Raw genomic sequence first — 23,539 nt, forward strand, 5'->3', positions numbered from 1 at the left:
GTTCTACTCTCCCAGGCCACAGGACAGCTGTGTGAACCTCAGCTGCATATCCCACTCCGACCCCTCCAGACAGCGGATCAAAGAGACACACACGCACCCCCAGTCACACGCCTGGCGGAAGTTAACGCCCACGTGGCCACGAGGTGGAGTCTCCTCGAGGAGGAACAGTTAGTTTCGGGAGTTGGTGACAGCGGGGACCGGGGTCACCCACAAACAGCTCGGGAAGAAAAGATTTTGACCAAGACGATCCCTGGCCCAACCGGAGGGCGGCCGGGCATCCGAGGCCCCTCGAGCTCCACTTGGCCTGCCTCTCGGGAGCAGCTCCCCATTAGTGCAGGGCTCGGGGAGCAGTGGCTGGCAGGAGGTTCATCTGTCACCGGGGCACTTCCTGCCCGCAAATCGGCCTTTGTCCCCTGGGGCCGGGGGTGGGGACAGGCCCGACCAAGGAAGGGGCAGGAGGAGGAGTCCAGTCCAATCCACCGGCCGGACAGACGGAACAGGCAGGTGCCCGGAGGCTCACAGTGTCCACCCGGGGAAGGAAGGACGCCAGAGGGCCCTGCTCGGCGCGGGGCAGGCGACCAGACCCTCACGTCCCTACCCGCACGGACCCTGACACTAGAACCACAGGAGCGCCCCTTCACTTTCTACACCGCACGGACGGAGCTGGGCTCCTGCGGGTGATGACATCTTCCAAAGCTGGCACGACTTCCAGCACCTGCCCGGCCCGGGCCACCGCGCCCCTCCGGGCCCCACCGTTCCGGGAGCCGCCCGCCCCGCCCCCGGCCGCCGCCATCAGCGCGTACCCGTCACTACCACCGCCTTCCGGGGCTGTTCCATGGCGCTCCGGCTGCACCTCAAACCCGCCTGAGTCCGAACTGGCGCGTCCTACGCCGCCGCCGCCCGGCCACGCCCAGGTCCCGCCCACGGTCCCGCCGCCCGGCCCTGGCCACACCCCCCGCCATGTTCACTCCCCCTGGTCCCGTCGCCCACCCCACCCGGGCCAGACTTCTCGGCGTGCGCGCCCCCGGGCCTGAGACGCAGGATGCGCGCCCCGAACCAGGTGCTCAATTCAGGAGCGCCGCCCCGCCCCCTTCCCCGGCCTCAGTTTCCCCACCTGTAAGTTGGGGACAGTTCGTCCCGTAGGGTGTGGCCACCTGAACTGAGTCAGGAGCTGAGGACAAGCCGGTCATTTATTCCGCAAGTGTTCATTTAGCGTCTGCTGTATGCCTACTGTCGGGAATTACCTGCCCCCCCCCCCCCCACACACACACACGCACTTCGTAAGAGCAAGGTTCCATTATTCACCTCATTTTACAGATGAGACACCTGAGGCACAGTTCAGAAGGCTACTAAGCTGGAGCATCCTGGGATCACAGAAACGGCAAGAGGCCGAGCTGGGAAACGAAAACCTGGCACCCACAGTTGGGTGGTGCCAGAAGGTTCTCCGCAGGCTCCTCTGTTGCTAAGGAGACTGACGTGGCCTGGAGACCTTGGCCTCTCCTCCCTCCATCTTCCTACACTCTACCCACTCTGGCCCCAGCCGTCCTCCAAGAACCTAACACAATCCTACCTCGGAGCCTTTGCACTTGCTCTTCCCTCTGCCTGGAACACATCCTGCAAACCTACCTGTTTTCTCTCCTTCAGGGCTCAGCTGGAACGTGACCTTCTCCTAGGGCCCTCCCTGTCACCTTTTCCTAGGGGCCCCCCTTACCTCCCTGGCTGAAATTACCACCACCACCCCAACAGGTCCATCTCATTTCCTTATTTTATCCTCTTCATAACAGCGATCACTTTCAGAAATCATTCCTGGTCGGCACTGCTTTTCTCGTTTATTTCCCATTTTCGGTGACATAAGGGTTAGGACTTCTACGCCAAGGACATGTCTCCATTACAGCCGTGTCTCTGCATCCAGTATGAGCCTGGCACACAGTTGGTCGCCCACCAACATTCATCTGAGGCCAAAATTCTTCCAAAAACAGCCAGAAAAATAAAGCTGGAGTTTCTGGCCACATCCTCCGAAACAGGGCTGGATTTTGGACTTGGGTCACTGACATCTCATTCCAAGCAGCCTTGGCCCCTGATTAGCCAGTATGCTGATGAAGGCCCATATGCCTCTGGCCAGGGCCTCAGAATACCCAGGGAAGAAGTTTCTGGACTGCCCAGGAGCCGTTTGCAAGCTCAGACTGGAGGTCACACACTCAGCAGCTATTTTGGTCTCTGGCAGCTTCAGGTAGAATTCAGAAAATTCAGAGCGGGCCTGGTCTGGCTGTAGGAGCAAGACCCAAACCAAGGCCGAGAAGAGAACAGAATGAAAATCTCACCCAGAATCAGGTTTTATTGCTCAAACATGTAATAATAGTGTCTGGTGCAAAGTGCATGTGTTGCTAGAAGGCTGGGATGTGAAGAGAGGTAAGTCGTAGTGGGTTTCATTTTCCCCCATCCCACCAGAAAAAAGGGAGAAAACTGATAGCACTCAGAATCAGTGCTGGGGGGAGAAACTGAGTCCCAGGCTGCTGTCAAGAGTGACGGGGGTAAGGCTCCTGTTCACTGGTACCCAAACCACCCACAGATACTGTTCGAGTGTATCACTGGGTTTCTCTTTTTTTCATCTCCCAAAACTCTTGGAGGGACTATTCTTATCCCATTTTGCAAGTGAGGAAACTGAGGCCCAGAGCAGCTAAGACACTTGTCCCAGGTCACACATGGGAGGAGTCGGGATTTGGAGCAAGAGTGCTTGAGCACGTTCTTAGGGGAGGACAGCAGAGCCAAAACAATCCTGGCTGGAGCCGCCAAGATGTGTGTTCAAGGATTGGCTTCCAACATTGTAACCACTAATGTTGTTACATTAGTGTAACCACTAATGCAGTGTCTATGGTAGGTAAGATGAAGGGACAGAGAGGAAGATGGAGGACTCTTAAAAAAAAATAAAAGCAAGATGGTTACACTGGAAAGCCAAGTGCAATAAAATGGTGCAGCTGCAGTGGAAAAAAGTTTGGCAGTTCCTCAAGAAGTTAAACATAGTTACAGGCCCCAGCAATTCCCCACGCCTAGGTATAAACCCAAAACAATTCAAAGTATTTTGTTCAAATACTTGTACGCAAATGTTCGTAACACTATTCACAATCACCCAAATGTAAAAATAAAATGTCCACCAAGGGATGAATGGATAAAATGTAGTCCATCCATACCATGGATTATTACTCAGCCATAAAAAGGAACAAAGTTCTGATACATGCTTGAGTGAACCTTGAAAACTCCTTGGGGAGTAAAGGAAACCAGTCACAAAAGGCCACATAGTGTATGATTCCATTTTTATGAAATGTCCACAACTGCAAATCCATAGAGACAGAAAGATTAGTGGTTGCCAGAGCTGGGGGAAGAGGAATGGGGAGCGACTGCTCATGGGGACCAGACTTCCTTTTGGGGTGATGAAATGCTCTGGAACTAGATAGAGGTGATAGTTGCAAAACATGGTGAATGTGTTTAATGCCACGTTTCAAAATGGTTTTAGTGTTGGACCAGCCTGGTGGCTCAGGTGGTTGGAGCTCCATGCTCCTAACTCCGAAGGCTGCCGGTTCGATTCCCACATGGGCCAGTGGGCTCTCAACCACAGGTTGCCAGTTCAATTCCTCAAGTCCCACAAGGGATGGTGGGCAGTGCCCCCTGCAACTAAGATTGAACGCGGTACCCTGAGCTGAGCTGCCACTGAGCTCCCTGATCGCTCAGTTGGTTGGAGCGCATCCTCTCAACCACAAGGTTGCCAGTTTGACTCCCGCAAGGGATGGTGGGCTGCGCCCCCTGCAACTAGCAACGGCAACTGGACCTGGAGCTGAGCTGCGCCCTCCACAACTAAAAAACTGAAAGGTCAACAACTTGAAGCTGAACAGCACCCTCCACAACTAAGATTGAAAGGACAACAACTTGACTTGGGAAAAAAAGTCCTGGAAGTACACACTGTTCCCCAATAAAGTCCTGTTCCCCTTCCCCAATAAAAAATAAAATAATAAAATAAATAAATAAAATGGTTTAAGTATTAAGTTTTTTGTTACCTATGTATATTTTATCACAATTTTTAAAAAGCCAGTGTGGAAGAATTTATGGAATGAAAAACAAATGCAAAAGAAAGACAGAGGCACACAAATGTATTTGCAAAGGCAGCAAAAATCTCAGAAAGGAAGAGTAAGAAATTGATAACACGGGGGCGCTTTGGGGAGGGAACCAGGATGTGGGGAGGGAGGGTGAAAGTGGGGGTGGAAGGGAGATACCGCCAACATTTCTTGCACCATGTACATCAACTACTCAGAAATAAACGTACAGACACTTTCAAAAAAATCACCAGAGTTTTTTAAATTGTGGTAAAATATACATAACATAAAATGTACCATTTTTAAGTGTACAGTTCAGTGGTATTAAATACATTCACATTGTTCTGCAACCAATATTCAGAACTCTTTTTATCTTGCAAAAGTGAAACTGTCCCCATGAAACACTAACTCCCAACCCCCCTCCATCAGCCCCTGGCACCCACCCTTCTATTTTCTGTCTCTATGAATCTGACTATCGTAGGTTACTTACATAAGCGGAATCATGTAGTATTTGTCCTTTTGTGATTGGTTTAGTTCACACAGTATAATGTCCTCAAGATTCATTCATGTTGTAGCAAGTGCCAGAGTTTCCTTCCTTTTTAAGCCTGCATAATATTCCATTGTATGGATGCACTACTTTTGTTTCTCCATCCATCCATCCATCCGAGGGCACTTGGGTTGCTTCCACCTTTTGGCTATTGTGAATAATGCTGCTATGAGCATTGATGTGCCAGTATCTTTTAGAGACCCTGCTTTCAGTTCTTTTGGCCACTCAACTTTTGTAACTTTTTTTGGAAATAGTTTAAAACTGATACAAAGTTGCAAAAAAGTAGTACAGTTTCCCTGAACCCTTAACTCTGCTTCCCCCAGTGACATGGTCTATCTTACTAACCACTGTCAAAACCAGGAAATTGACATTAAAACAATGTAATGGACTCAGGTACCACAGCTTCTTTCCCAGAGTTTAAAAAAAAGACATTTCATATGTAAAGAATTGTTCCTTTTACATTTTTTATGAATTTTCTTAGTGAGAGAATGGAGGGCGGCAAGTATGGTGTTTAGAGCCAGCTGGCCTGAGTTCCAATTCTGCCTGGCTCATCACATGGTGTGTGCTCTTAGATGAGTTATTTTCCCATTCCAAGCCTCAGTTTCCTCAACTGTAAAATGGGGATTAAATAGTGCTGCAAGCTTTTTATATTGGAATAAGTTCAGATCTACAGAAAACTTGCAAAGACAGTACAGAAACTCCCCTAGGCCCTTCACCCAGCTTCCCAGAATGAGAAGATCTTACCAGATGCATTTGTACAAGAAATTGACCCTGGTACATTGTTTTTAACCAACCTCCTGATGCTGTCTGGATGTCACCAGTTCTTCCACTCATGTCCTCTCCCTGTTCGAGTCATCACATCTCCCCATCCCTTTTTGTCTGGGATGGCTCTTAGGTCTTTCCTTGTTCATGATCGTAGTCTTGGAGAGAGCTGGCCAGGCGTTCTGCAGGATGCCCTCCATGCTGGTCTGTCTGATATTCCTGCCATAATTAGAATGGGGTTATGGGTGTTTGGGGAAGACCACAGAGGTGAGATGCCCTTCTCATCTCATATTATCAGGCAGGGATCCCTGATAGCCACGACTTATCACAAAGATGTAATCTGGATCACTTGGGTCAGGTGATGAGTCCTGGGGCTGCCATAACAAATGACCACAAACTTGGTGGCTTGAAACAACATAAATGGATTCTCTTAAAAGCTCAGGAGGGAAGAAGTCCAAACTCAAGTGTCAGCAGGGCCACATTCCCTCTGGGGACTCTAGGGGAGGATCTTTCATTGTCTCTTCCAGCTTCTGGGGGATCCTGGTGTTCCTCAGTGAGTGGTTGTATCACTCCAATCTCTGCTTCTGTCTTCTCTGTGTCTCAAATCTCCCTCTGCCTTTCTCTTAGAAGGACACCAGTCATTGGATTTTGGCTCTATCCTAAATCCCAGACATCTCATCTCATGGTCCTTAACTTAATTACATCTGAAAGGACTCTTTTTCCAAATAAGGTCACATTCACAGGTTCTGGGGGTTAGGACTTGGACATATCTTTAGGGGGTCACCCTCAACTCACTACATGTGGTATCTGCCAGGTGTCTCTACCATTTAAGTCTCTATCGAGTTACTTTTTTCCCCTTTATCTATTCTTTAGAAGTGAGTCACTACATCCATCTTTGAGGGGTTTGGGGGGAGGATTTACATATAATTTTTTTTAAGTGTGTTTTTCCAGGACCCATCAGCTCCAAGTCAAGTAGTTGTTTCAATCTCGTTGTGGAGGGCGCAGCTCACAGCGGCCCATGCAGGGATCAAACTGGCAACCTTGGTGTTATGAGCCCTGTACTGTAACCAACTGAGCTAACCGGCTGCCCCTATATATAATTTTTAATGAATGAAAAATATTCTGTCTAGTGGATGAACCATATTTTACTCAACCAGTCCACCACTGTCAGACCTTTATGTTCTTTCTGCTTTTTTAGAATTGGCAACATTGCTGCAAGGCCTTGGCAGAGTGGTTCCCTTCATTTGCAAGACCTCAGTATAAATTTTCAGAAAGGGCACGACAATTTTATGGGCTTTGAGAGATAATGCTAATTTTCCCCCCCACTTAAATGGAAATATATGTTAACTGGTTTCACCACAACCTTGCCCTATTTTTTTTCTTTTTAGTGAAGGGTAGGGTAGTTTTGTAAGTGTGATAGGTACATTAGTCCTCATTCTTTACATATCTGCTCAGAAATACAATTGAAACTGGAATTTAAAAAATAGTATTAGTACAAGGGATAGGGAAGGATAGGATTTATGAAGCATCAGATGCAACTGGATCCAGGATTAAACAGGGCCAAGACTCTGAGGTGGAGAGATGGCCATTTCTGTACCTGACTCACATTACCCCAGCTCTGCAATTCCAGCATCATCCCAGGGAAGCCTTCTGATTGGTTAAGCCTGGGTCATGTGTCCATGATGAGGGGGGAGGAGGAACTATGCTGACTGCCTCAAATAGTGGCCCATACAACCTCTCATGTTTTTAGCTCCTACAAGTCAGAATCCAGAAGGCCTAAGTGTGCAAATGAGCAATTACAATGTGGCACAAACTGGGTAATGATGAAAATCAGTGCAAGATACTGAAGTTCAAAGTATAAGAGAGGGAATGATTTGATTTGGGGGGTCAGCCATTGAAGAGTTCACGGAGTAGCTATGCGTTAGTGCAGGTTATGACACCTGCCAGAGACAGAGTCCAAACTCCAAGTGGATTAAGCAACAAAGGACAACTTCTTGGACTCATATAGGTGGAAAGTCAGATATAATGGTTTCAGGTATAGCTGGATCCAGGGGCTCAAACCATGCATCCCTGTCCACTGAGTAGCTCTTATGTATGTTGGATTCTTGTGTATGCTGGATCCTGATGGCACTGGGCTTACACTTTCTCACTTCTAAATCTATTTCATTAAATAGGAATATCTCACTATTTCATCATCTCACTTTAAATGACCTCCATGGAAAGCACTCTTCTCCCTCCCAGCCCTCAGTATCCTTCTCAAGGGAGATTCTAATTAGCCCTGGTTGGTCACGTGCTATCAATTTAACCAATCACTACGGTCAGTGGGACAGAAAACTCTGATTGGCCTTCCCTACGTAGAAAGGGGTGACAAAAACCGCAGTTACCAGAATCCACCACAAGGGGTCACCCAAGCAGAGTTTTCAAGGATAAATAGGAGTTTGCCAGTTGGGCAAAAGGAAAAAGCCTCTGCACATAGAAAAGTTTAGAAAAGTCAGAAAGGGGTGAACCAGCACAAGATTTTCTTCCTACTTCCACCACCATATTAATGAGGGGACCTATCCTGTACCCAATTTCTGTTGTTTACATCAAGCGGCCTTTACCCTGGACAAACGAGCCTTGGCTGGTCATCCTCATCCCTCTAACCCAATTATCACATCACTGTTGGCCACTTACCAGCGTCCTGCACACATCCCAGGCCTTGCCTGCTTCCCTGGGAGCAGCCCTGAGCTGAGGACAGATGGGACTTAGAGAATAAATGCCCCCGCTGCCCTGACCACGGATGGGACCATGATGAAACATGAGTTCTTATGCTTCTCCCTGAGGCCCCCAGCTGGACCGACCCCCAGTTGCCTTTTGCACCACCTACCCATTGGTGCCGCCTGCAGGGATCCTTCCCTCCCTGTGTCAGGTCTTCACCCCCAATGGGGGTTTCCAGGAGTCACCCCCTATGTACACTTTGTGCCCTTGAGTCCTCATCTCAGGATCTGGCTTCTGGGGGAGGGAGCGACCCCAAACTAAGACAACTGTTGGTCCTGGGGTAATCGGTGCCTTGTACTTTATATGGGTCCCACATTTGATCAATCCACACAGTAACCCTGGTTATAAAGATATGTCCTAACATAACATGTAAGTTCTAAGTTCCGGTACCTGTGACTATGACCTTATTTGAAATAAGATCTTCGCAGATGTAATTAAGGATCTTGAGATGACATTATTCTGTATTTAGAGTGGGTCTATTAAGAGAAAGGACTGTCCTTATAATAGAAAGCAGAGGAAGATTTAGACAGACACAGACAACGCCATGTGAAGACAGACAGAGATTGGACTGATGTGTCTACAAGTCAAGGAACTACAAGAATTGCCAACAACTAGCAAAAGCCTATGACCATGGGCTGAATTGTCCCTCAGAACCTTCTATAGGAACTAACCCTGCTGACAATTTTGATTTCAGACTTCTGAATTAAGTTCTATTGTTTTAAGCCATCCCGTTTGAGATAATTTGTTACAGCAGCCCAAGAAAACTGATACATATGCCTATTTATTTTGTTTACTGTCTGTCTCCCCAAAGGGCTCCTAAGCCTGAGGAGGGCCAGCTTTGTCAGGTTTGTACACTTGTGTTTCTAAGAGCAGGCACATAGTAGGTGCTCAATAAATATTTATTGCACGCTTGTGCATTAAGTGCTTAGTATGTGCCGGACGCTGTCCGAAGTGCTTTCACATGGGTTAAATCGTCTCATCCTTACTGCAACCTTCTAGAGCAGACACTATCATTACATCCATTTTACAGAAGGGCAAACTAAGGCTCCGAGGAGCACAGTCTAGATTCCAACTTACCAAAAGACGTGCCTTAGACAGGGATCAACTACAATAATGAGAATCAGAAGAGTAGGAGCCCGAAGTTACTTCCTAATAACCATTAAGCCTCAGTTGCTACATTTGCAAATTGCAAAAAACAATCAGCTTTGCCCACAGCGCAGAGCCCAGAAGAGCTGTTTCACCTGCGCATGCGCCCTTACCCACAGGCTTTCTGCCTCGTTGCACGTTGCTCTGCCTCCCTTTTGCAGCACTCACTGCGGCACTTTACGGCTCTCCCCATATTCTCGGCAGAAACGCGGCCCGCACCGCCCCTTGTGCCTAGCAGGCCCCGCCCTACTCCTCGTGGATTAGTTGCCAGTCCCTTAAGCCCCGTGCTGACTGGCTCGTGTTGCTGCCACTCCATTTTAGCCTAGTGGCGCGCGGCGGTTCGGCTACTGGCGGGCGCGTGAGCGGCGGCGGCGTCGGAAGTGGCCGGCGTGCCCAGTCCCCGCCGATACCATGGTGAGGGCAGGACGACGGCAAGGTGTCGCCGGGAAGCAGGGGATGATGCGGCCATTGAAGGCTGTTGGGGCGGGCGCTGGGGCAGGAGCTACGCGGACCGAGCGTGCAATCCGGGCCTCGATTCCTGCCCCTCGGCCTGAGGCGGGGAAACTGAGGGCGGAGAGGGCGGGGTGGGGGGCTCTCTCAGGCACCCAGTCTCTGGGAACTTAGAGTTGGTATCAAGCATAGCGGCCTAGCCGCAGTCTTCCCATTTTGCAAACGGGGAAACTGAGGCCGGAAAGGGTGGGGCCCGGTGAATGCAGCAGAGTGAGTTTTCGGGCAGGGAAGTGTCCCCGAGCGCATCCTATCCAGTCTAATCTCATATGTTTGACAGCTGGAGCGCCAGCAAGTAGGGGCCCGCCTGACTTCTCAAATTAAGCCAATTTGGGGGATCTCAGGGCTTGCAAGGCTCTTAGAATGTTAGCACAACCCCCTATGACTGTCGTTTTCAGGCTGAAAACAGACGCAGAGAGGGGGTTTGCTTCTCTGGATCACACAGCATGTCATTCATTCCAGTGGGAAAGGGGGCATTTTGAGCCAGGAGTGCACTAACTGCCCCCTTCCAGTTCGCAGAAGGAAAACTTGTGGCCCTGACAGAAAGCCTCCAAGGCTAAACCGCTCACACATCGTGGAAGTTCTGGATCTAGGCCTGTGTGACCATGTCCCGGTGTATAGACAAGGAAATGGAGGCCCCCACAGAGGGATTCAAAGTTGGGTCTCCTGGAATTGCGCCTGGCCAGTGAGCACTTGAGTCACTTTGACAGGGTTGCTGCATGTTTCTGAGAGCCAAGGGTTGGTGAGGTTTCCTGCTGGCTGGATCCCTCTGCTGGAAGGCAAAGTGGGCCTGAGGGACCGACTGGATGGAGCTTTGTTAAGCTCCATGGAGGCCAGATCTTTGTTTACCCCTGATAAGAGTCCCAGAGTATAGAACAGAGCCTGTGCAAAGTACAGACTCATTTCTTTAACCTGAAGAGTGTCCACCAGTGGACAAGGCATGACACACCCTTCGTGTCCACCAGTGGACAAGACATGCTCACACAGCAGGGCGGGAAGCAGGGGTCGCGGTGTGAATGTGGGTGTGTGATCCTCGACAGTTTCCTGAATCGGGAGCCTCAGGAAACCTTTGGGTCTAGTCCTGGATTGAGCCAGACCTGAGAACCAGAACCCAGACCTTGTGAGAAAGCCCAGAGAAACGAATCCTCTTTCCTGAAGCTTTTCTGACTTTCCCAACTCCACCTGGTCCTGGTAAAGGTCCCATCTCCCCTGACCTGGGTGTCCGGCCCTCTCCTGTTTCCCTTGATCCCTTCATACATCTTCTTCCTCTTCCCCACCAAGTTTTAAGTTTTCAGGGATCCTCCCCTTCCTCTTTTCTGTCTCCTGCCCAGTTTGGGGATGATAGTATAGAAGATGGCAAGACATGGCCGCTGTTGCAGCTGTGGAGAGCTATCCGGATGCCACCTCTCCCGCCTCTCCTTTCCTTCTTTGTGGGGTGGGGCGAGCATCCCACCCACCCCATGTACCTCCCTAGGCAGTGCGTGCATTTCCCTCATGTATTTGTTCAGCAAATATTTACCGAGTCCCTCTCATGTGTGCGGCCTCATGCTGGGTGCTGGACAAAGTCCACACCTTTTGAGTTTTCCAGTCTAGCAGGAGGCGTGGTGTTTCAAGTCTAGCCAGGGAGACAAGTAAACAAGATAATTAGAGACGGGCTGCATCCTATAATGGAAACAGCAGAGGGTGGCCCAGGTGGAAACCTCATTCCTTCAATGAGGTTATGAGGACCGGGCCAAAGGAGGTGACATTTGAGGAACAAGCAGCCTGCGGAAGGGCAGTGTAGGAACAAAGGTTGGGCGGCAGGAATGGATGGGCTTGGTGTGTGAGGAGCAGCATACGCCTGTTTGCTGGAGCCTGGGCAGGCCTGGCCTGGGGAGTGCGTGCCAGGGAAGTCAGGGGAAGGGTGGGAGCAGGTGCTGGTGCCTTCTGCGTTTCAGATGTCCTCTCCGCTGCTTTCTGGATAGGGAATTGCCAGTGACAGCCAAGGAGGCCGTGGGTCCTCCAGGGCTGTGCTGCCAGTAGTTGGGATAAGGCGGAAGCCTGAGAGGCTGTCGCTAGCATAGAGATTGTGAATGCCATAAAAGGACGGCAGTGGGGCCCCTGCTGACAAGCATTAGCCTACTTTCACCGGCTTTACCAGGACCTGGCTCTGTGTCCTTGGGCCTCTCTCTCTACCTCTCTGCGCTGAGTCCATCTTCATTCTCACCTTCCAGGGCTAGCCTGACTCTGTGCCCTCTGTTCATGTGGGAGGAGGACCCGAGTGTCTCATCACCTTGGGCTTGATTCCCTCTGCCCAGGAAAGCCCAAAGTTTCTCCATAGTAAAAGGCGACCTGGGTGCATGGCCCTGCGTGCGGGTCTGAGCCTCCAGTTTTTCCTGTGCAGCCTAGGCGCCGAGGCACACAGGTGTACCCAAAGGAGAGGGCAGGAGCTGCAGTTTGGTCCTCGTTGGGGTCCCAGTCTGCCCACCCACCCACCCTCCTTGGAGCAGCTTCCTCTTCTCCACATGGCCCCTTCTTCCTCCTTATCTTGCCCTTCCAGGAAGCCAGTGCAGGAAGCAGGCTTGGGCCTGGTTTCCTATCAGCGCTGGACCTCCCCTGGTGACTTCTCAGGGAAGGCCTGTGGGAAATGGGACCTGCCCCCGCCCAACAAGCCGTTCATGGGGAACCACCCTGTAGGGGTTGAGGACCATTTCTGACCTCCACAAGGAGAGGCTTTCCAGTTCCACCCCGTGGAGAAACAGCTGGCCGGGATTGTGTCAGTAGTGCGAGGGCAGGGCAGGGCAGGGCACAGGGAAGCTTCATTCCTCCCTCAGGCAGTTTCCCAGCTGTGGGGCCCTCGGTTCAGAACCTGCATCTGATCGTGCTGAATGGGCTGCCCTTGGACCCTGGACCTAAGCACTGCCACCTGAGTCATCCTTCCGGAGAACCAGCCGCACTTCCAGTGTACAGGTCATGATTTGTGTTCCCAAAATGAGAAGAGCTGATTTTTTTTCCAGTTATACCACGTTTGTTATAAAAAGAAAATTCAGTCATGATGGAAAAGAAATATCTTGAAAGCCCACCTTATCTGGGTGAACTTTAAAAGATTCCATTCTTTATCGGCCATCTCTTGGAATAACCACAGACTTTTTCTAGAATATTTCTTCCCCTCCCCCAGTGAATTGCTGTCTTTGAAAACCCAGCTGCAATGTGGCCTGCTCAGATTGGGGTGGACTCCCCATGGTGCCTGGCTGAGTCACTCTTGGTCCCAGTGGGACTGCCAACAGATGGGGTCAGAACAGGCTCTGTCGCTTACTAGCTCTAGCGCGGGGCAACAACCTCAGTCTCTAAGCCTCAGTATCCCCATCTGTAAAGTGTGACGATAACCACATACGATGCTGGAAATAGCCCTGGAGCTTTCCGACCTGGAGCATCTCAGACGTCCATTGAGTACAACTCAGCTGCACAGGGACCTGTACTCTGATGCTCTTAATCAGCATGGTGGGCATGTAAGATGGTGGGGCACACCTCCCCTGTCAGGCATGTGGAATATGTACAGCGTGAGTTAGAAAGCAATGCCGAACGGTTAGCCCCAGGACCAGGTGGCAGCTGCCTCGGGCAGGAGAGGTGGCGCTTGAGATATTCTTTCCCAAACTGCGATGCAGGTGTGTATCCTGGAGTTTGACAGAGTGAGGGTGAGGCACGGGCACTCCTGCACCACCACCACCACCATCTCGGGTGCCATCATGGGACGCTGCCTAGAGGCCAGGGCTCCCAGGCACCGATGAAACAGACGAATCATGTGCCCTTGTTTGCCTTTCAGCTCCCGTTGTCACTGCTAAAGACAGCTCAGAATCACCCCATGGTGAGTATGTGCAGTCGGGGACAGCGAGTTTCAGTGGGGACCAGCCTCAGCACAGGGATGGGGACACTGGGCGAAGGGTGAGGTAGGTGCCTCCAGCCAAACCTGCTTCCCGCCTGTCCACGAAGCAGCAGCTTGTTCTCTTCCCTCCCACATGGGTCAGGGCCAGCGTCATTGCTGCTGCTTACAAAAGTAATCTGTGCTTATTAAAAATGTCAAACGTGACAGAGACTTAGAGTGGAAGCCCCCTGCATTCATCTTCCCAGCAACTTAACTAATTCTGTGATATATGTGTGTATAAACGTGAATGTGATTTTTTAAAGCACAGATGGGAATCATATGATGCATGTTATTTCCTAAACTACCTTTGTCCTTCACAGTACAGTGTAGTATTTCTCAATGTTCTGTGTTCTTTCTTTTTGTTCACTGTAATTCAAATACCATACAGTTCAACCTTTTAAAGTGAATGATTCCGTGGCATTTAGAACGTTGACAATGTTGTACAACCAGCACCTCTATCTAGATCCAGAACATTTGCATCACCCCAAAAAGAGACCTGTCCCCATTATCAGTCCCTCCTCCCCCTCCCCCAGCCCCTGACAGTCACCAATCTTTCTTGTCTCTATGGATTTGCCTGTTCTGGGCATTTCATGTGAATGGGATCATACAACATTGTGGCCTATGTGTCTTGCTTCATCCACATTGTAGCACGTGTCAGAGCTTCACTTCTTTTTATGGTTGAATAGTAGTCCCCCGTGTGGAAGGACCACAGTATGTTTATCCGTTCACCAGTTGATGGGACTTTTGGGTAGTTTCTACCTTTTGGCTATTTGACGATTTGGCTGCTGTGAACACATATATATGCATTTTTGCGTGGATGTATGCCTTCATTTCTCTTCAGCAGATACCTGAGTTCTTTTTCACATCTCCATCTTTGTTGTTTGTTTGGGGGTTTATTTCCCACAAAAGAAAAAATGGTTGAATCGGAGAAACTCTCCAATGCCCAGCAAAGTGTGCAGATAAAGCAGAACATGTCCCTGTAAGACAGGCCCCTCAGCGCTGCATGCCATGGCCTCTGAGTCCAGGGGGAGTTGGGTGGCGGTCACCTGGCTCTTAGGGGCAGGGCTGCCCCTCCCTTGGGGCCCTTGGCTGACTCGGGGACTGTTTCTCTCCAGTTGGTGGAGCTTAAAAATGGGGAGACATACAACGGGCACCTGGTAAGCTGCGACAACTGGATGAACATCAACTTGCGTGAGGTGATCTGCACGTCCAGGGTGAGTGCTCTGCGACAGTCTGCGCCCAGGCCCTGGGGCCACCGGGTGGGGCTGGGGGGCAGGCGGAGTGGGTGCCGCATGACCGGCAGTGCGCACTGGGATTGGGGGCTTACAGAGCCTCCATGTCCTCACCTCCAGATGCGGTAAGTACCCTGCCCTGGGCCTTTGGGAGGAGGAGGGGGCTTTCTCTGCTTAGCACAGGTCATCCTACCAAGGTTGGGGCCTGAGGGACTCAGCTGGGTGTGGAGGGGCAGTGCCAAGAGACAGGGCTCCAAATCCCCCAGTGCCCTGGACTTTGTACCTGGGTGAGGACTTTGCACCTGTGGGGATGCTGCCTGGGCCCCTGCCCCTGCTGCCACCCCTGACCAGGAAGGACTCAGGCCTGGGGGGCTGCTTCTGGCTACAAGTCGCTGCTGGAGAGGTGGGGGGTAGAGCCTCCAGGCCAGGCTGGGCCATGGTGGAGTGGTCATGGGGTGTCCAGGCCACCAGGGGGCGAGGGTGGCCCCAAGAACCAGCAGGCTTGTTTACCTCCAGAGGCCTGAAACCAGGAAGTAGAGGGCCAGAAGCACCACTGGGCCGGCCAGGGCTGGGGGATGGTCCCTGGGGTCACGTGCTGGGATGACCCCAGAACCACGATGGTGAAGGCGGTGGTGGAGACAGGGCTTCCTTCTGCTAATGTGCCCGGGGCACGTAAATGTCCTTCCGCCTGGACTCCATTCTTCCCAGGTTACAGGGGAGGAAGCTGTGGGGGCCCAGCCAGGGTGGGGCAGTGTCATGCGGGAGACCCTGCTCGCTGCGCCATTTGTCGTGCTGGGAGGCCTGCGGGGTCTCTGGTCCCGCTCCCCTCATAACGCAGGATATGGTGAGGCCAAAAAGGAACACCCATGGAGCCATAGGTAGGGGAGTCATACCACTACGGTCTCACTGGAGGCTGGGTTCACTGGACGTGCGACCTGCTGTCCGTTTTGTCTGCAACCCACCGACGACTCTCTTTCACTCTCCTCCACTCTCCTCGGCTCTCCTTCGTAGCCGCAGCAGTTATATTAGTGGCTAATGGCTCAATGGCTACAGCTGACGGCCAACCAGCCCCAGCTGATGGCCATCTACTACCCGAGCCAGCACCCCTCCACGTGAGGCCGAGAGCCTGTAAACTACTTTCTGGGGCTCTGCCCCCACAGGCAGTGTGCCCCTGGGACTCGCCATGCCACAGTGCCCCCGCCCATCCTTGGGGAGGGTTCACACCCAGATAGGCAGTCAGGTGGCCATGACCCCTCCCCTCCCCTACATGGCTCTATAACCTGCTGCTTGTAATGGTATGTCGTGGGGCTTCCACACCAGTCTGCTAGAAGCCCCCTCCTGGTGTCCACGCTGCACCCCTGGCAGCCAGTGTCTGGGAGGCTCCACCGGGGCCTTGTAGCAGGCAGTGCCTCAGTGATAGCCTTGCACGTGTCCTTGTACACGTGGCCGGCAGGTGTGCATCCACTTCTGGGACCTAGAACCAACCGCCAGGCTTGGGGTGATGTTGGTTGGGCTTCCACAGTCAGCTGAGCCCGGACACCTGGCTCCCCTGGGCAGTCCCCTCTGACCAGGCGGTTGGGAGAGCCTGGGGTGAGGTTCAAACTCTTGGGCAGAGTGTGGCAGGATCCAGAGACCCCGGGGGCTGAGACCTCAGGGGGAGCCCCAGCTGGGAAGCACTAAACTACTGCCATAGAAAGCACAGTGAGCCCTGGTTCCCGCGGGGAGCGGACAAGCTGGGCCCAACCTGTCCTTGGCTGGGGGAAAACCAAACAAGGAGCAGCCAGCCCCAGCCCTGGCCTCGAGCTTCCACAGAATCCTTCTGTTTCTGTCTGGCTGTACTTTGTATCCCCACAGACTTGGCCTCTTGCCCACCCTTTCTGGGAAAGGAATGCCGGGGTCTCTCAGGGTTCCTGTGTGGGCTGGGGGCTCGTGCGCGTTCATGAGAAGAATTGGACCTTGAAAGTTCTGTGCGACTTGCTGAGTGCCTCTGCTGGGCCAGAATAGGCAAATGTCATGTAGGAAGACCAGGGGTTTCAGGAAGGCTGGGAGGCAAGGCCTGTCAAGGGCCAGACTTAGCTGGACCAGGAAAGGCAGGAACAGTGTATGCAAAATGCTGGAGGCAGGAATCCCTCGGTGTGTGTTGCAGAAAGCTCCATCTGGAAGGCGAGTCGGGGCCCGAGAGAGGGCAGCCAGGGTGGGATTGGATCTCAGGGCCTTGGGAGCCACACTGAGGAGTTTGGAGCTGGTCTTTGAGCCAAGGGGGCCCTGATTGGGTTCTAAGCAGGGAGAGGTCTTGGTCTGATTTCTAAGGGTGCGGGGGTAGGAGAAAGCTGCCCAGGCTTCTGGCACTGGGCAACAGGGGTAGGGCTGGGAAACAAATTTGATGGAAAAGGCCCTGGGCTCCTGCCCAAGGGCAGCAGGAGGGACATAGGGGGAAGGCCTTGTGCTGGTCCCAGGCTATGGGGGGGAGGCGGTCTGTCCTAGAAACCAGGACCTCAGGATTGTGACTTTGCAAGCCTCCCTGTCTCTCCAGCCTTAATTAGCTCCCCTGAAAACTGGCATTTTGGGGAGCTGCCCCTGGCGAGCCCTAGACCTGCCTCCCCACCCCAGTCCTGGCCCTCTTCACCCATCACACAGCGTCTCTATCCTGTGTCCTATGCCCAGCTCAGATCCTGCCAGGAGAGAGTTTCATGAATGAGTCAGGGCATGTAGAGAAGGCTCCAGAAGGTGAAAGCTAGGGGCAGGAACAAGGAAGAGCTGGGTGGGCTGTGGCTGCAACTGGTGCATGGGGCAGCCCCCCACTCTGGGCTTTGGGCTGCAGGTAACAAACCCCATCCCTCACTGAAGGACAAGCCAAGCCAAGAAGGCCATCTCCCCCAGAGCCCTGCTGCCCTTCCTTCTGTGCCGTGGGTGCCGAGTGTCTTTCAAGACCCTGCTAGGGGTCAGCCCCTCCATGCATCGTATCTGGGACTGTGAAGTTGGCAGAGTGCAGGGGTGATGCCAGGTGCAAGCGTCCTGGGACCGCCCTGGCCATGTGCACCCACCCCATAGGGACCACCACAGATCTGATACCTGTCTCTGACACAGGACGGGGACAAGTTCTGGCGGATGCCCGAGTGCTACATCCGGGGCAGCACCATCAAGTACCTGCGCATCCCCGACGAAATCATCGACATGGTCAAGGAAGAGGTGGTGGCCAAGGGCCGCGGGCGCGGTGGCCTGCAGCAGCAGAAGCAGCAGAAGGGCCGAGGCATGGGGGGTGCCGGGCGAGGTAGGCAACACACACACACGCACGTGCACACACGGGTGGCTGGATCACATGGCATCCATCCCAGCCAACTGTTGACATTCTTGACCAGTGCCATCACGGTGCCTTGGGCCTGGCTCTGAGCCCCCAACACACACAGAGCCAGGGGACGGTGACTCACAGTGCTCCTCTGTGGAGTGGCTGTTGCTGCTGCCTGTCCCCACCCCAGCCCCCAGCCCCAGGTCCTGGCGGAGTCTTTGGTGCCCCCTCAGCACTGGGTCTAGCCCAGCATACTGACCTGGCGCCTATGGAGACCTGGGCCTCAAGCCCCCATCTAGATGCCTGCCTGTGTCTCTGGATGTGGCACCTCCCTGAGCCTCAGTTTCCCCTCTGTACAGAGGGTCCTGCAGGGCCTGCCTCACCAAGCTGCTGGCTAGGACCCCAGCTCAGAGCCTGGGACAGGACCCTTCCCCTTCCATGACTCCTCAATACAAAGCCAAGGTTGCGCCTTTTGGACAGACTACCCCACAACCCCAAGATGATAACTCTGGCAGAAAATGAAATCTGTGCAGTCAGCTGGGGGCTGAGCCCAGACGCCATCTATAAACCCCACCTCCCCAGTCAATCTCCTGTTCTTGGAGTGGCCTGGCTTTGTCCCTTCTGTCTTTGGGGGCCTCCTGAGTGCCAGGCCTGGAGCCAGCCAGGCTCACGTGACAGTCAGGAGGGAGCCACAGGGAAGAAGATGGGAGGGCACTCCAGGCAGAGGGTTGACCGGGCCTGGGGATGAGTGAGGCCCCGGGATCTCAGGACCTATGTGGTACCCGAGGGCCAGGCTCTTCACACTGAGGGGCACCACTGCTGACCGAGAGCTGCAGGGAGGGTCGGCGAGGTGGCCTGCTCAAGTCACTGCAGAGAGGCTCCAGGGCCCTGAGTGGCAGGTGGAAATCTCCCAGAAGCCTCTTTGGCAAAGCTGTTCTTGACCCATGAGAGGTCAGGTGGGGCGGCCTCTGCCAGAATTGGTCTCTGTCCCCACAGGTGGTGCTGGAGCGAGGGAGGTCCTGGGTCCCCATTGCAGACCTCAGCCTCCAAGTTGAGGGCCTCTACCTCACCCCTGCTCAGAGTCGTCCCTAACAGAAACAGTACCCATTACACAATAACTCTCCTAGGAAGCCTGCCCCAAGCCCCAGTGTGACTTGTGGCTGACCTTCGTCCTCCCTCAAACCCCTTGCACCCTGGGGAAGCCTGGTCCTGTTTGTCACACTGAACATTCTGGAGCACCTCCCATGCCCAGCCCTGGTCAGATGTTCTACGCAAGGTTCTCAGCCTTCCCTCCCCACTTTACAGAGGGGGTTGCTGAGGCTCAGAAGGGTTAGATGACCCTGGAGCCCGGCTTCCCTGCAGCCCCTACTTCTCTCCTGCAGGTGTGTTTGGCGGCCGGGGCCGAGGCGGGATCCCGGGCACGGGCCGAGGTCAGCCAGAAAAGAAGCCAGGCAGGCAGGCGGGCAAGCAATGAACCAGCCCTGCGTCCCCCAAGACTGAGTGGCGAGAGGCTGCGTGGCTGCTCCAGTCCACAGTCTGTCCAGAATGGAAAGAAGAAGCAGGTGTTCGTGGGACCACCCCACACACACACCTGTGCATCTGTGTATTTTGTGATCCTCTTTATGTAAAGTTTTTTGTTTGGGGAGTTTTTTTAGCCAGCATGGCTATACCTGGAAGTGTTATTTGGTGTTTTGGCTTTTGTGAAGTTTCAGTCAAAGGCTCTGTGTGTTAATGCCTCTTTAGAGCCCTGACCCTTCTGTTAGGGGTCATGTTCCAAACAGGTTTCTTTTGCATCGTGTGTTGGATCCCTGTGTGGTTTTTATTAGGTTGGTGCAAAAGTAATTGCGTTTTAAAAGGTTAAAAATAATTGCAAAAACCGCAATTACTTTTGCACCAACCTAATACTTTTACGCTGTTTACACTGAGATTGACAGCCCGGGGAGTTTTTTGAAACATGGGCCCAAGATTGCCTTTTGAAAACAAATCTGGACAGATGTGCGTCTCAGAAGCTGTTCAGGGGATGTGGTTGGGCCTTGCCCCTTCACCTCCTCTCTCCCTCTGTGGGTTAACAAAAATAAAAGCAAACACAACCGACAAACTTAAAATCCAAAATTCTTTTTGAGCTACTAGGCTCATGTAGTATATGGTGTCGTTGGAAAGTCACTGCCTCGTAAGAACGTTTCCTTTCGAAGGCTGCATAAATAAGGATGTCAGTTTACTTAGGTAAGGTGAGCTCAGGTCAGCATGGCTGGGAAGAGGGGTGCCCCAGGTTTGTCTGTAAACCCCTCCCCTCTTTGTAGAGAGAGTGGGTGCTGTGAGAGGTGGGGGTGGAGCCAGGAGGCCCAGCCTTGCCACCTGCATCCCGCCCTGTGTTGCAAGCATCATTCACACCAGAGTTCACCCAGATAGACAGGTGGCCGCGAGGAATGTGCGAGGGAGGTTTTCTTGAGCTTCTTCCTCCACATTGCTGGAGACATGGGACTGCACTTGAGCAAAAGGCTTCCAGGGTCATCCGCTTCAGACCGATTTCCCTTTAGCGAGTGCAGGGACCCCCCCAGGGACAGCCCGGTGCTGGGAAGGGGAGCACTAGCCAGTTCCTGTGGGTGAGGGTTCTAATTGTCACTGTGTCGAGGCCTGTTTTGAGGGGTGAGTGTAAGAAAAGACCTAGTTGCCCTGAGAACTCCACTGTCGGATCTGCAACGTGCTAGCGAGCCCAGTCTCGTCTCCAAGGTCTCTGCATTTCATATTTCTTCACCTGATCTCAAGAATGTGGTCTCCCCCCTCCCCCATTGCTTCTTCCTGGTCGCACCCCTCCCGAGACCCGCTGCTGTGCCTGAATCCTTGTCTAATAACAAAACAGCACTTTGGCCTGTGCTGGGGATAGGGTGTGGGGACTAGGAGTTCTGGCAAGCCAAGGCCCCCGAAATTCACCTCCCTCATCAGAGATGTGGGCGGTGGCCCCTGGCAGTGTGGGCTTGAAGAGGCAAGAAGTGAAGGACAGATGAGAAAAGAGGAGCCATTTGCAGCAACCCCCCATCAGCCCGCTGCAGGGGCCCATAAAGGTCTGGGGGCTGGGCCCCCCGCCACAGGTGGTAGCTGGCAGGGCTTCAATGAAATGGTGGCTCTGGGGTTAGGTGTCCCACTGGCTGCAAGAGGAAGTCCCTTGGAGGCCCACCCCTTCCTGCTCCTGGTGGTTTGTTTTTTTCTCCCTGGCTTGGCTGTGGACCTAGAGCCACCAAAAGCCCCAGCGCCCTTCAAAGTTTAGGGTCGTGGGGGTCTGTCTCTGCGCGGCACTCACCCTCAGGCTGCCCCAAACCTGTGTGTAATCTTGGCTGCCCGTTGCGCCCTGACCTTTCCAGTGGGCAGCCCAGCTAGCTGCCCTGTTCCCTCCTCACTCCTGACATGAGCTGCCGGCTCTGGCCCAACTGCTTAGGTGCCTGGGCTTCCTGAAGTCTCCCTCCTGAGCTGGCTGTCAGAACAGACTTGTCTTAGTCTTCCTGGTTGGTTCTAAGAAACCAGCCTCAGCCTCTCATCAAGAAGAGAAACCAAAAGTACGGGGCCTCGATCTTTCTGTCCTCCTGATGGCCTCTCAGTGGGGTTTGCACCCTCTCAACTGACAGTACAGGCCCTCGACTGTGACAGTGACCGCCTCCCCCTGCAGTTTGTGCCTGCTGGCCATCAATCAGGGAGCCCCATGTGCCTAGGTGTGACTTAGCCTGGGCCCCAGCTAGCAGGGCCTTGGGGCCCAGAGCCCATTTCTGGGTCATGGACCCCACAAGGAACCGAGTGGGGAGGTCTCTTGCTTTTCTTCATCACCCCTGCGTGCACACACCTCCATGCCATTTCTCCTCCTCCAGCAGGCTCTGAAGCTGGGCTGTCTGGGAAGCCCTTCCCTGAGCCTACCACCCCCACCTCCTCCAGGTGTTTTGGCTTTTGTGAAGTTTCAGTCGAAGGCTCTGTGTGTTAATGCCTCTTTAGAGCCCTGACCAGGTGACATGATGGCAGGTGTCCTTCCCACCCTCCAGCTGGACTCGGGCCCAGCACATTCTGACATTGGCTGTAAGTGTTCCCAGTGGCTCAGCGCGTGCCCCAGTGTCCTCTGCCATTCCTCTGTGGACAAAGGGCTGCTTAGCCAGTGTGGGGTATAGAGGATGGCCTTGTGCCCAATCAGATGACCTCAGTGGGAGAAGCCACCGACCCCGATGGGAAAAGGGCTGGCTGAGGACAGAAGGACAGGGGCCACAACCCCGCCCCAGGTGCTTTTGGAGAAGAAAGCAAGGGTGGGGAGGAGAGGTGGTCAGAAAAGATCAGAGGTTGATATTTGAGAAGGGCTTGAGGGAGGCAAGGGAGCCAGACATCTTTGGGGAAGAGCATTCCAGATGGAGGAACAGCCCGTGCAAAGGCCCTGAACAGTATGGGAATGGCAGCCAAGTGAGGTGGCAGGAAATGGGACAGGTGAAGGCCCTGATCGAGCAGTCACAGAAGTTTCCACAACACACTGAGGCAAGAGTGGAAAGCCAGGAGGCCAGGAGGAAGCTGTGCTGGGAGCTCAGCCCAGGGTAGAGGCCCCAGAAGTGGCAGAAGGGGCGAGGGTGCCATGAGGACCCAGGCGGATGGGATCCCCGTTCCACAGGAAGTCCAGGACCTTTCCACAGCATAGAAAGGGAGGCCTTGCTAAGGGGACGTAAACCAGCACCAGGTCAAGAAGCCACTGACCATGGGAAGAGAGCAGGGAACAGATGGATAGAACATCAAGTGCAAAGCCCCTGAGGTCCTGTGGCCCGCTCCCAAGCACAGGTACAGAGAGGGTATGGGCCCTGCCCCAGGTCACACAGCTCCAGAGCCTCAGAACTCCTCCCTGTCATCTCCTTGAACTTGGAGGATCCATTTACCTTTTTTCAGTTCCATTATGTCAAGCACAGAGCAGCAACCTGGAGTCTTTGGGGCAGGGGGTAAGGTAGGTGAGTTCAGCTCCTGCTTTAAAATTCACTCCTCTGACTGCAGCTTCAGCTGAGGAGCAGGGTTTGAGGCCTGCAAGGGGCCCTCCAAGTTTAACCCTGCTGTGCTTGTTTCCTCACCAGTAGTGGGGATAATAGTAGACTCCACCACAAGGGGGTTGTCGGATTACAGAAGGAAAGATGCTTGGTATACAGCAGGTGCTCCATTCATGCTTGAAACCGTCTCCAAGTGGCTATTTACAGAGCACCTGTGGAGTCTGAAGCCTGACCCAGGACCCTCCTCATCTCCGTAAGCCTCAGGGTCAATGTGATTGGCCCATCGTGCAGGGGTGCCCTGAGTGGAGGTGCCACCCTATGG

At 53.2% G+C, this 23,539-nt stretch overlaps 2 protein-coding genes and 1 long non-coding RNA gene across 12 annotated transcripts in view; 1 reads left to right on the top strand and 2 right to left on the bottom strand.

Annotated features, from left to right (window-relative positions):
• PGPEP1 (pyroglutamyl-peptidase I) overlaps positions 1 to 958 on the bottom strand; it is a 28,968-nt gene extending 28,010 nt beyond the window's left edge. For 2 of the 7 annotated variants that reach the window (XM_019736866.2, XM_074337879.1), the window contains exon 1: positions 804 to 927. In XM_019736866.2, the coding sequence (XP_019592425.1) occupies positions 804 to 837 (34 nt within the window). In that variant the 5' untranslated portion in view covers positions 838 to 927. Of the gene's footprint in view, positions 1 to 803 lie in introns of all 7 variants that reach the window. The other 5 variants (XM_019736864.2, XM_074337878.1, XM_019736867.2 and 2 more) reach the window with 5 other exon arrangements.
• An 8,660-nt stretch (positions 959 to 9,618) lies between these two features.
• On the top strand, positions 9,619 to 20,321 carry LSM4 (LSM4 homolog, U6 small nuclear RNA and mRNA degradation associated). Of its 4 annotated transcripts, none has more exons than XM_019737013.2 (5): positions 9,619 to 9,711; positions 13,607 to 13,648; positions 14,821 to 14,919; positions 18,025 to 18,208; positions 19,606 to 20,321. In XM_019737013.2, the coding sequence occupies exons 1-5, from the start codon at positions 9,709 to 9,711 to the stop codon at positions 19,695 to 19,697; spliced, it is 420 nt and encodes a 139-aa protein (XP_019592572.1). In that variant the 5' UTR covers positions 9,619 to 9,708; the 3' UTR covers positions 19,698 to 20,321. The 4 variants fall into 4 exon arrangements, with proteins under 4 accessions (XP_019592572.1, XP_019592573.1, XP_074193982.1 ...); XM_019737014.2 differs by lacking the exon at positions 9,619 to 9,711 and adding an exon at positions 11,468 to 11,595; XM_074337881.1 differs by lacking the exon at positions 9,619 to 9,711 and adding an exon at positions 11,510 to 11,545.
• On the bottom strand, positions 10,759 to 12,606 carry LOC141572689 (uncharacterized). Its single transcript, XR_012498054.1, has 3 exons — positions 12,502 to 12,606; positions 11,324 to 11,419; positions 10,759 to 10,901 (listed from the first exon to the last, which is right to left on the bottom strand). It is a non-coding gene; the product is annotated as an uncharacterized LOC141572689 (long non-coding RNA).
• Positions 20,322 to 23,539: the final 3,218 nt, after the last annotated feature.

Source organism: Rhinolophus sinicus, linkage group LG07 (assembly GCF_036562045.2).
Source record: "Rhinolophus sinicus isolate RSC01 linkage group LG07, ASM3656204v1, whole genome shotgun sequence".
In the NCBI taxonomy this organism is placed as follows: domain Eukaryota; kingdom Metazoa; phylum Chordata; class Mammalia; order Chiroptera; family Rhinolophidae; genus Rhinolophus; species Rhinolophus sinicus.